Source organism: Paramormyrops kingsleyae, chromosome 1 (genome assembly GCF_048594095.1).
Source record: "Paramormyrops kingsleyae isolate MSU_618 chromosome 1, PKINGS_0.4, whole genome shotgun sequence".
NCBI lineage: Eukaryota > Metazoa > Chordata > Actinopteri > Osteoglossiformes > Mormyridae > Paramormyrops > Paramormyrops kingsleyae.
Window position 1 is genome coordinate 394,642 of NC_132797.1, and position 12,484 is coordinate 407,125.

At 46.1% G+C, this 12,484-nt stretch overlaps 1 protein-coding gene across 4 annotated transcripts; it reads right to left on the minus strand.

Moving 5' to 3' along the window:
• Positions 1–647: 647 nt before the first annotated feature.
• Positions 648–11,909, minus strand: tmem209 (transmembrane protein 209). 4 transcript variants are annotated; one of them, XM_023801651.2, is made up of 16 exons: positions 11,762–11,863; positions 11,267–11,405; positions 11,116–11,174; positions 10,827–10,958; positions 8,674–8,918; positions 7,856–8,060; positions 7,436–7,611; positions 6,944–7,015; positions 5,378–5,474; positions 5,133–5,258; positions 4,897–4,994; positions 4,508–4,622; positions 4,262–4,359; positions 1,111–1,184; positions 971–1,026; positions 648–832 (listed from the first exon to the last, which is right to left on the minus strand). In XM_023801651.2, exons 1-15 carry the CDS (start codon positions 11,853–11,855, stop codon positions 972–974), a joined length of 1,785 nt encoding a protein of 594 aa, XP_023657419.2. In that variant the 5' UTR covers positions 11,856–11,863; the 3' UTR covers positions 648–832; position 971. The 4 variants fall into 4 exon arrangements, with proteins under 4 accessions (XP_023657419.2, XP_023657421.1, XP_023657418.2 ...); XM_023801653.2 differs by having other exon boundaries at positions 648–1,026; positions 11,821–11,909; XM_023801650.2 differs by having other exon boundaries at positions 648–1,026.
• Positions 11,910–12,484: the final 575 nt, after the last annotated feature.

Here is a 12,484-nt window from a genome sequence, read left to right on the forward strand (position 1 = left end):
ACATGAGTACAATAACCCCAGGCGCCTATGCAGTTACGCTAATTGGTTTGAAAAATACTGAGCAAAGACGTAAATTAAGACATTTCTGGACATTAAAACATTACTTTTCCCCACCTTCTCCCAAAACACAGCTTTAATAAAATAATTTATGAAACCCCAGAACTTCACAAAGGCTTTTTTAAAAAAATGAACAGGAAATGAGAGCATGCCTTTTGGTCATGCATGAAATTATGAAATCATGGAAAAGTAGTGTCCACATTTTTACTCCTTGGCGCATTCAGTAGACCTAGAGATCAATTATCCTTTTTACCTCATAGTAACCTGGCGCTGCATAGATAAGCAAAATGTAAACTTCATACAGTGAATGAATGTAACTTTTGAATTAAGAAGATAAAAATAGCTGAAGATACCTCATGCTAAAAGCCCAGCTGAGCACTATGGCAACGCGGAGCGGGAAAGTCAAACAAGAGAGGCTAGCGGGAAGAAGCCAAGTTCTAATGGTGAGAAACAGAGAGACTGAAAATAGCATTTACACAACGTAATTCACACCAACACATTAGGAAAGCACCACATTACCTGTAAAACACACATCCACAGGAAGTGACATCACACCCGCCAAGCAGTCAATATACAGCACTCAAACATACTAAAGCGTGAGAGACTAAGGTTTATTTACACTAAAAGAGTCAAATCCAAAGGCTAAAACATCTTCAAAAATAAAAATACTGAAGAGCTGTGCAAGAAACAGGACGATTTGTATGATAAATGGCTGAATCTGTGTCCAGGTCCTGGAGGTGCAGCTCCACAAGGGCCCTTGGTGTGAATCTGGAATCTGAAATAATCTTCGAGTCACTTTAGTGGTACCCACTGGCACCAAAACAGAGGATGAACATTTTCAAGTCAAATTTGGCTGCCATTCCAGTCAAGAGGTCACATGCATGTTCTGTTAATCTCCATTAGAGCAACGTACATTAGTCTCCAAATATCCACAGGATGTTCACTCCAGACAGGCCCAGACTGACTCTCCTGAGGGAAGAGAAGACCTGTTAGTCTCTGCTCATTTGGAGCGGTGTTCCGCTTGCTTTTTTCATTTCCATGGCGACCACCTACCCCAGCATGCCCGACTCTTTGGTCTTGATGACGAAGAGGAACATGAGTACGGTGTGGAACATGTTGTTTCTCCCCTGTGAACAAAGTCACATGGACACGAAGTGAAAAGCATGTCACCACCCCTGCTGAAAGGCACAATGACACAGAGAGACAGTCACACACAGACCCAGACACACAAATATACACACAGACAGAGACATCATTATCAGTTTGTTCACATTAACAGTCTTCGAAGCCCACTAAAATCAAACATGGTGTCCCACAGGGATCAGTGCTGGATCCGCTACTGTTCACGTTATAGATGCTACCACTTGGTAACATTATCAGAAATCATGGTGTTGGGATTCATTGTCATACTGATGATATATAAAACTGTACATGTTAAGCCAGATGATGCTTCTCAGCTCTCTGGGTGAGAAGTGAAAGGGATTAGTTGTCATTATTGACACACCACACTACACAATGAAATGTGTCCTCTGCATTTAACCCTATGTCACATCATGAGGTGCCTGGGGCCAGTGCCTGGGGCCAGTGCCTTGCTCAGGGTACCTGGCAGTGGTACCTGATTGAAAGGCTGCTGGTTTGAATCCTCAATCAGAAGCGCGCTTCCCTAACAGTCAGGCCACCACTGCCCCTGACAGTAGACTCTACTTGACGTCAGGTGTTGGATGGCTATAAATGCCCTTATGTTAAACACTGGAAAAAAAAGATGTATTGCTAGTTGGTCCTAAGGCTGCTCAAGATAAGTTTGACAACCTCAACCTGGTCTCCCTACCCAACCTAACAGTGGTCAGATCTTGGAATCCTGGTTGATTCAGATCTATGTTTTGATGCTCACATAAGTAGTATCACTAGCACTGTTCTACCATCTATGGAACAAAGCCAAACTTCAGAAGATGCTCTCCTTTCATGATGCAGAAAAAAATACATGCCTTTATAGCTTCCAGACTGGACTACTGTAATGCCCTCCTTTCTGGTTGCCCATCTGGATCCTTACATAAACTTTAGCTAGTACAAAATGCAGCAGCCTGAGTTCTTACAAACACTCAAAAATGTGATCATATTAGCCCTGTTCTATGTTCCCATAATTGGCTTCCAATTAAGACTCAGATTGACTACAAAATACTGCTATTAACTTATAAAACACTGAATGGCCTTGCACCAGAATACCTTCATAATCTGCTGGCCCTCATACAACCATCCTCACTTTCTTCGATCTCAAGGAGTAGGATATCTGTTAGTACCCAGGGTAGAAAGAGCTATGGCAGGCTGCAGAGCTTTCTCTTAGAGAGCTCCTCAGCTGTGGAATAATCTTCCACTGGATGTGTGGGATTTAGGTTCACTCTCAATAGTCAAGTCCAGACTAAAAACACACTTGTTTCGTCTATCTTATAGGGACTCTAGTTCTAGCTCTAGCTAACTCCTCACTCCCAGTTAGACCTATAGTGTGAGGTGTAGAGCTGGTTGGGGGGTCGGTGCCATTGGCTTTGGATGAACTGACCCATCAGTCTGTCACTCTAGCTTCACACCCCCCTTGTGGAATTGGAGTGCTGACATTTCAGGGACTCCCCACCTGCCTCTCCCTCCTACTTATGCTGCCATATCTGCTGGAGCTCACATACATTCTTTTTACGCCTCCCTCAACTTGCTCTTTGTAGAACAAGCTGTCTGCGAAGGGCAGCCGCCTGTTGGACGCCCAGGTATGTCTCCTGTCTCTAGTGCTAATGGCACATTTTATTTCCCCTACCCCTCCTGGGCTGTGCTGCCTGGAGACACCAAATTATCAAGATATCCCGCCCGCGACCCCCTACCCGCCCGCGACCCCCTACCCGCCCTCGATCCCCTACCCGCCCGCGACCCCCTACCCGCCCTCGATCCCCTACCCGCCCTCGACCCCCAACCCGCCCTCGATCCCCTACCTGCCCGCGACCCCCTACCCGCCCTCGATCCCCTACCTGCCCGCGACCCGCTTCCCTGAATGCCCTGCTGCTGTACCACTGTTTGTCTTGCCATCTGAAGCAGCACCAGTCATCACCTGCCTGCCCCCCACGTTGAGACTAAAATGTTAAAATTTAGAACATAAAAACTATACAAACGAGAGGAGGCCATTCGGCCCATCGAGCTCGCTTGGAGAGAACTTAACTAATAGCTCAGAGTTGTTAAAATCTTATCTAGCTCTGATTTAAAGGAACCCAAGGATTCAGCTTGCACTACGTTATCAGGAAGACTATTCCATACTCTGACTACACGCTGTGTAAAGAAGTGCTTCCTTAAATCCAGTTTGAAATGTTCTCCCGCTAATTTCCACCTATGGCCACGAGTTCTTGTATTTGAACTAATGCTGAAGTAACTATTCGGTTGAACAGCATCCAAACCTGTTAGAATCTTATAGACCTGGATCATGTCCCCCCTCAGTCTCCTTTGCTTGAGGCTGAACAGACTTAGCTCAACTAACCTCTCCTCGTATGACATTCCTCTAAGACCAGGAATCATTCTTGTGGCCCTACGCTGCACCTTTTCTAAGGCCGCAATGTCCTTTTTAAGATATGGTGACCAAACCTGCACACAATATTCTAGGTGAGGTCTCACCAAGGAATAATCTTAGCATTACCTCCCTTGACTTAAACTCCACACACCTGGAGATATACCCCAACATCCTATTGGCCTTCAGGCCAATTTGATTTGGGTATAAATTAGGATTTTGTACATTTGACTTCCTCTGTCGCCCCCTGGAGGATGGGCTCCCCCTCTGAGTCCCTTTCCTCCCTAGGTTTCTTCCTTCTAGGGAGTTTCTCCTCGCCACTGTCACCTCTGGCTGCTCATTGGGGGCTTTGGGTGGGAATAATGTAAAGCGCTTTGAGATAAATCTTGTGAAAATGCACAACCAGACGTGAATTGAACACACTGGAGACCTCACATAAGCATGAAGGGAAAAGCATATCACCACCCCCGCAGACGGGCACAATGATATACAGACAGACAGACGGGCACAATGATATACAGACAGACAGACAGACGGGCTCAATGATATACAGACAGACGGGCAGGCACACGTACACATGCAGACCTCGCATGAGCACTGCAAGCAGACTGTGCACGTATGTGGGCTGCCATGCATGACCAGAAGAGGGCAGCAGAGAATGGCCCTCACCTTAGGGAGGCTGTAGACATGCCCCTGGTAGATGAGCTGGTAGTGTGGTGGGTTGATGCTGCTCTGATGGATACACAGCAGATTCTCATTTGATGTATCTGTTCACCACAAACAGATCAAACAGGACCATGTCAGTGACGAGACTCCAAAATGAGACTTATTTTTACCCAGAATTCCTTATTCAACAAACTCAAGTCAGTGAACGAGAAGCTTCTAAGATGAAGACCCAAAATCTGCCACATTCACCTGGCTTGTCAGGGGTCTGCGTGAAGTGCTGGGAGGTGAAGGTCTTGCCGTCAGGGTACTTGGGGTGAGGGGGCAATCGGGAGTCCAGGTAGGTGCAGAGCACATGCATGACGATCTGGAGGAAACAGGAGAGCCCTCCAGTCCACACAAGAGCAGCCATCATGGGGACGAGAGGGCAAGGCCTCCATACAAAACACTGCTTATACAAAGTAACGTACAATTAAGAAAGCAGGGTCACAGTCCCAGGCGCAACTGGGGTTAAGGGCCTTTAAGGGCCCGATAGTGATATCAGTCTGGCGATATGGAATCTGAACTCACAACCTCCAGGCCGTGGGCACGAGGTCCTTACCGACAGAGCCACATACCACAGGGAGGAGAGAGCGACTCACCGCCGAGTCCGTGGGGAGGTCTGTGTCCCACTTCCTGCCTTTCAGGTCCCCGCCCCCGTTCCAGCGGAATGAGCTCATGCAGCCACCATGTGCCAGCTCTGCAGGGGGCGAGCAGGGGGGCCGATTAATGTGATGCACATTTTGGCTTACCCAAGGTAAAGGTTTTGGCCTTGCAAAAATCAAAGAACCAAGAAAGACACAAAAAAAAAAAAAAATCACAAAAACCTTTGACTTACCTTTAATTCGTTCAACAAGGTATTCCTGGTTAGGACTGATATCCAGATACTGGACGATTGAATTCAGAGTGGGAATTGAGGAGGCTTTAACCACAGCAGCCTGCTTCAGGCTACTTATACTGGCCTCTGGTGGTAGAAGAGGAGAATTACAAAATTAATGAAAAAACGAAAAATAGCTCATTTAGCAACATGCTACTATAAATGGCACCCAGGCATAAGAGCAGGAAGGAAAGCAAAAGCAGCACCTCCAGTCTGCAGTTCGGGGCAGCCAATTCGGCGCAGATGTGTGTTCACCGCATCGATCTCCTTCACCAGAGGCACCAGGATCGTGTCGTTAATCCACTGCGGGAGACAAGGGGCAGAATGCCAACAGGGGCAGCAGGCAGCGTACGCAGCAACTAAAGAATACATTTCTAATATTACTGTACTGAACCAGAGCAACCTGAGTAAACCACGTGCAAGAAAAGGATCCGATAGAACCAGTGGAAGTGTAAAATGGTAAACTGTGTTTTGTAAGTAAATGCAATAAATATCAATGAACTAAATATATGAATATTAGGAATACACTCTCAGTCTCACAAGGGAGTAGAGCTGGGCGGTATGAGCAAAAATTTATATCACAATTCGTTATCATATATCAGTTTCATGGTATACAACGGCATTTTATTTTATTTTTTTAAAGTATGGCTGGGCGTTCACCACATTCCACAGGATTTTACAGGACATTTTTGTTTTCCGTTTTTGCATTGTTCCCACATTTTAACTTATTTTATTATTAGCCACTGCTCCTATCCGCTATCTTAATGATAACATATGGCTAACGAGTTTGTTGGCTAACTGCTTATAGATAAACGGCAAATGTTAAGGTGTGTGCCGGCCAAGTTAACATTTTTGATAATTGTTTAATAGTTCAGTGTTGCTGGAACACGAGCTTTACTGACCTCGTGAAACTTCTCATAAAGACCAGGATGTCGGTCTTTAAGATGCTTCGCCAGGTTGGACGTGCTACTTGGCTTCGTCACCACAACTGTGTACCACTGTTTGCATAGAGGCTTATCGACACCCTTAGCCTTTCCATGCTCATCTGCAAAATACTTCCAAATGGCACTTTTGCGTTGTTTTTTTGTTTTTTACTAAAGCAGCTTGTGAAGTGCCTTCAACTGCAGCATATGCCATGTTCGGCTAACTCGGTATGTGTGTTAAGCAGCTCGAATGCGTTCAGCGGCTGAGAGGAGGGGAGCGGCACACACCTGGAGATATACCCCAACATCCTATTGGCCTTTTTTATTGCTTCCCCGCACTGGCGAGAATGAGACATGGAAGCATCAACATACACACCAAGGTCTTTCTCATAATCAGCTACCTTTATTTCAGTAGGTCCCATAAAATACCTGTACTTTATATTTATATACATTTGTCTATGTTAAATTTCATCTGCCAGGTATCGGCCCAGTCACTAATTAAATTAAGATCCCGCTGTAGCTGCTGAGCCGCTAGTTCAGTATCTGCTACACCACCCACCTTGGTGTCATCTGCAAATTTCACCAGTTTACTGTATATATTGGTGTCTATATCATTTATGTAAATTAACCATAATCATACATGTCTCACTAACGTTAATGTGAAACAGCTGGATGAGTCTTTCAATCAAGGAAACAAACCAGTCAAGGCAAGAAGAGCTGAACTAATCAGCCGAGCACAGGAGCCTTTCAGTTTTAGAGGAGTTTGTAAAGCCTGAAGCAGCACATAGTGCCCCCCCCCCACCCCTGAGGGCCGACAGTCACCATAAGCAAAGACGGACTTTTACTCACGTTTCTCAGCTTCGCAGTCCAGCTGTCTATATGATCCAAAACAGGCGGGTTGGGTGTGATCCGCGCCCATACCTAGCACACAGAAGAGCAGTGACCCGCTGCACTGCTGATGCTTTCATTCTGTTCCACTGCAACCTGCTCATTCCACACCGGTTTTAAACTTTGAAGGCTTGTCAAGCGTCTTGCAAAGATTAATTTCACAAGTACAAAGGACACGAAATACACCTCAGTATTTTCAGCGCAGCTGATTAAAATCTACACCAATTTAAAATGTCAGAGTTGAGGCAGACTAACTTCTCTGGGGGCACTAGGCCATTTGAGCTATGGTTTGGAACCAAGAGAGAAAGGAGACAGAATTAAAAACGATGGAACATCTATGGCATGTAATCTCAGATATAGGCTTTCATACGGAGTTGTTTGTTCTGCAGTGCTGTGAGGATGTAACACCAAAACAGCGCCCCCTACAGACCAGTCCCTTTGCTCCCTCTTCACCTCCTCAGCAGCCTGCTTGGAGCCCAGGTCCGTCTCGTCTTTGTGAGCGGAGGGCGCCTGGGACCGGCAGGCCAGCTGGTACTGGAACTTCCTCAGACTCTGGGCGTAGTCCCCCACCGAGCGGTTGTAGTTCCAGAAGGTGGGGCTGTGGGAAGGGGATGCAGACTCCGGGCTCCCTAAGAGGCGTGACAGGAACATGCTGACTCTGCCCTGTTTAACCGACCCCCCAGCACAGACCCCCACGGTCCCCATCAGGGGGATTTCTAGCTATGGAAAAGCATCAGGAGCAACTTTACCTGGGGCTTGAAAATTCTTTATTTATTATAATTTTTTTTAAAGCAAGGTTGGCATCGGGGTTAAAATACCCAGGGCTACAGCCCTGACTGACGGGATCTAAACGCCCAGGGTCCCCGTTCTCACCCAGCTGGCTGCGCTGGCTCTTCTCCTCCTCGGAGTGAAGGAACCGCTCCAGAGATCTGAGGTCTTCCATGTAGTCTTCCTTGCCGCCTGGAGAGGTGAAGACTGAAGATGGGGTGCGGTAGCGTGCCCGGAGACTGGCGCCCTCTGTAGGCCCAATGCTGCTGGGGTAGGGGGAGGACCCGGGGGAGGAGCTGTAGCTCCACACCTGGCAATAAAAATACCCAACAAACCCACGATGTCACCCTGAAAAAAGGTCCATCACAGGCTGCCCTGACAGACGAACTGTACAGAACCAGTCAAAAGTTTGGACACCTGCAGAAAATCATTTGTTTTTCAGCAAGATAATAACCCTAATTACTCTGAGGTTGTGTAGGATTGTCTTGTGAACAAGGAAAGCGAATGAGTGCTGTGACAGATGACCTGGCCCCACAATCCCCCAACCTACACACTTATAGAGCTGGTTTGGGATGAGCTGGGACAGAGTATGAGCAAGGTAGCCAACGTGTGCCCAGAACTTGGGTAAACTCCTTCAGGACTGCTGGAGAAGCATTCCAGATGGCTACATCTAGAAGCTGGATGAAAGAATGCCAAGAGTCTGCAATGCTGTCATTGAGGCAAAGGGAGGGCTATTTTGCACAGCCTAAAATGAGAAAATGTCAAAATGCTGAACATTCATCTTGGTCATTGTAATATTTGATATTAATTCATTGCCTTGAGGCATTTTACTATAAGGTGAATAACAGAGCTAAAATAGAGACAAAAGCATTAAAGGGTTAGGGTTAGGTAGCACTGCTAGTGAAGCCCAGAGAAGTGCTGACCTTCATGAAGCTGCTGTTGGTCATGGTGTAGGTCACAGGTGAGTAAGAGCCCCCGCTTCTTGCTGGGGATGGGCTCTGGAGGGACGGGCTGTAGCCAGGCACACAGCTGGGGGAGAACTTGGGGCTGGTGCTAGGAGGTCTGGAGGGACTGTAGCTGAGCACGCTCTGGCCCTGGAGAGGCGAGGACTGGACAGGAGCAGGTACTTCCTTCTTTTCGGGCTTCTGGGGTGGACTGGCCTGGATGCCTTGAGACACACGGGAGACGAGTGACACAGAAATTACATGGCTGGACTTGTCATCAGGAAGTCATGGGTTCAAACACAAGGTGGGTGGCACCACAGCCATATCTATTACAGCCCAATCTCAAACCGGTCCCTACACACTCTGCCTCACCACTCCGCCTCTGTTTGAGTGTTCCTGAGACCTGTCGCCATATTGAAGTGTGTCTCAAAGCAGTAAGGGGGAATGGTCCATTATGCCCCCCAGAAGGTAGTCAGCACAATGAAGCCTCACACAACTCCACTACCACTCATATCCCACAATGCTTTGCACACAGAAAACTGAACAGCGCAAAACACGAGGACAATGTATTGTCACACAAATGTAAGAAAACAATTACATATTCAAATAAAATATTTCATATCAAGTCAGTATCAAGTCAGTCAGTTAATGCAACTGAATGTTTAAACATGAATGCTTACATTTCTGAAGTTCGTTTTCACAAGCTAAATAGAAATGAAAATTATATTCAGCCATTTTTATTCAGTCGTACAGTATTAATCAGAAGAGGATACATCACACTGATTCTTGTCCAGATTAAATAAGATTCCTCAACCAGATTCCTTTTTTTAATACTTGTGTAACGTCAGCGGGCGCATGTGCCAGCATGCCCCGCATGCCATCGTAAATAGGAGGACCGTGATTTCCCCACAAGCAAGTCTCCATGTCTCTCTCTGCTCCCGCAATGCCTCGGTCCGCCCAACGCCACACTATATTGTGTTTTTCTTTAAAGTTTTTACTACAAAACCCAAAAAATTAACTAACAAAAATAATTTGGTAGGCTCGTGAACAAATTCATTGAATTTCAATGCTTTATGGGGAAAATTGTCTTGGTTCCACTTTCCTGGAATGGATTGTTCGTGAACCGCAGGCTGTACTTACAACAAACTCCAAATAAAACGTGTACAAACTCTGCTCAATCCGTGTGATAAGACCACCCAACTTGTCTTCTAGTAGCAGATAAGAAAATCAAAAAAGATTAACTCATATTACTAAAGAAATACAACTTCTTGAAGGAACCATTTTATCACACCCTAATATAACGCATTTCCTGTCCTGTACAGAGGACTGAACAAGGCGCAGTAAGGGTGAGTCCATCTCAAATCTTTCTTGCTAAAACTCCCTTCAGTTTAAGTGCATAGGGTCTGCTGTGAGGGTGACTCAGCGTGAGTGTAGCTCATAATGAAGGCAGAGCATCCAGGGTATAGTTTGGGATTAGGCCTATGTGGGCAACCCGGGAGCATGCCTGGGGGGGCCTGTATTAAGGGGACTTTGAATATGCCAGATTTACAAAATATAATTGGAGGAAAAGTACAGTAATCAGCCTATCAAATATTAGCAAATGTTCACAGTCATTCACGTATGGAAATGAAACTGTGAGCGACCGCAGGATTTTATGGAGGGAAAATAGATCTTGCTGGAACCCGACAGGCCAGTGGGAGCCTAAGCAAAAGGTGCCAAACTGCTTAAAAATGTGCCAGGAAAGATCAAATCAAGCCAATACAAACAAAGCCGATGCTAGCATAGATATCACATATGCAGATGTTAACAGTCAGGAAATAACCAATGATATTGCTGCTGCTACGGCAGGCTAATCGGGTGACAGGGGCCTTATTGTAGCAAAGCCCAGGGCCCACAGCCGCCCGAATCCGGCCATGGGTGCCACCCACCATTATCCATAATTATATGTTATTATAAATATCCAATTATATAGATCGAATAATACAAAATGAACATATAAATCAGAGCAAGTGAGCAACAAAGACTTAAATCAGGTACGCAGTTCAAGAACAGTTATTGTGGTTTCTATTAGCCTGACAGATGAGCGCGTCTCTCTCCACTCCACAAGTGATTTCACGGCACATCAGGCTCACCCGACTTCCTGAGGCCCAGGAGACGATGCTGCTCCGGGGTGACTGCAACGCTGGAGGGCGCCATAGTGTACCTGAAGTACCTCCAGAAGTCAAAGAGGGCGTTCATGCTGAACAGAGAAGCCAGGGCCAGCTCTGAGTGCAAATCAGAGACAAAGATGCAAGACATGATGATATCCAGTTAACTCAGCTAAAATGCAATTCAGTTTGCACCCCGCTCATGACCCTGATATTACCCTAGCAGTGGCGTTAGTAAAGAAAAAACTTGGTTTGCAATATAAAACAAACTCACCGATGTACCAGATAGGCCAGTAAGATATGTTGCAATAACGCCGGAGCAATTTCCCTGTCCTGTTAAAAACATTTGTAACAGTTGATTAGGAGGTTGACGGTAGCCGATAAAGCTAGAGTACTGAAACAGACTACATGGCGAAGGCACACACATTTCGGTGTAGATCATGCCGGCCAGGGAGATGTTGAGCACCGCCCAGGCCAGCACCACCTTCCGAGCCTGCTCCTCTCGCCTCATCCGCATGGTCCGCTCGATGAGCGCCGACATATCCTCCTTCACCGGCGTCATTCCTCGGTTCGGGGAAATCAATACGAGGTCACCAAAAAGGTTTCAAATGTGTTATAATACAGCATTCCCTACGCAGAATAACATTGAAGTCAGCAATAGCCTTGCAAAGCACCCGGACAGTTCATTCAATGCCGTTAAATAAAATGATACAAAAAACACTGCACGTTCTACAATTGAAATATATATTTTCTCTCTAAATTAGCACCTCACCATACAATTTTAGCATTCACATGCCAGGAGCCTAGCATGCTAACTAACTAACCATGCATTTTCAAACCATCCCGATAACCGCTAAATAAAACCCATTTAGTTCGCAGATCAGTAAGACCGGACAATCAAGTTTCATTACTGAATTAACCTTTGAAGTGTTTTTTCCACATTAGCCAATCCTTAGAATACAAGAAGAAACACACATACTGGTACTGCCCGCCCGCGCGCCATGCACCGCTCATCCGGGAAGTTTTTAATGTGAGCAGCGTCACCGCCAGTTTGTTTGCGCCGCCCAGCGCCAGCGAAGCAGCAGCGCCACCTAGAGCCATCACGGAGCAATAGCGCCACCGGAGCACCCGCGTGCCATCCAGGTGTTCGGCATCTGGTGCGCGCGGTGCAATCTGCTCAATATGCATGTCACAGATTCACGGATATGAATATAACAATAAAAGTTACGCGTATGCAGATATAAATCCTTCTGTCTTCCAGCTGTTTCTCCGGTATAGGGTAAAGGGGAAAGATATTTATAAGAAAAGTATCACTAAAAATCCATATGGAGCTATAACTACATCACAACATTTTGAAAATCCACGCTAATGATAGCCATTTTGAGCACTGTATGGTGCCGTTATGCATATTTATTATTTGTATTGTGGTTGCGGAAAATAAACACGACAACGCGTGAAAGGACGCGAAGCTGTGCTTGTAATGTAATTCTGCACTCAAGCAACAGTACACAGGAACAGTGCACTTACTGGGCTCCGTTACTCGGAACCGTCTGGCCGGCGCTACCTTATACTAAATAAATACATGTGGCCTATAACCTGGAACGCTTACCGCGGCTAAATAGTTTGGATGATGAATACCTGTG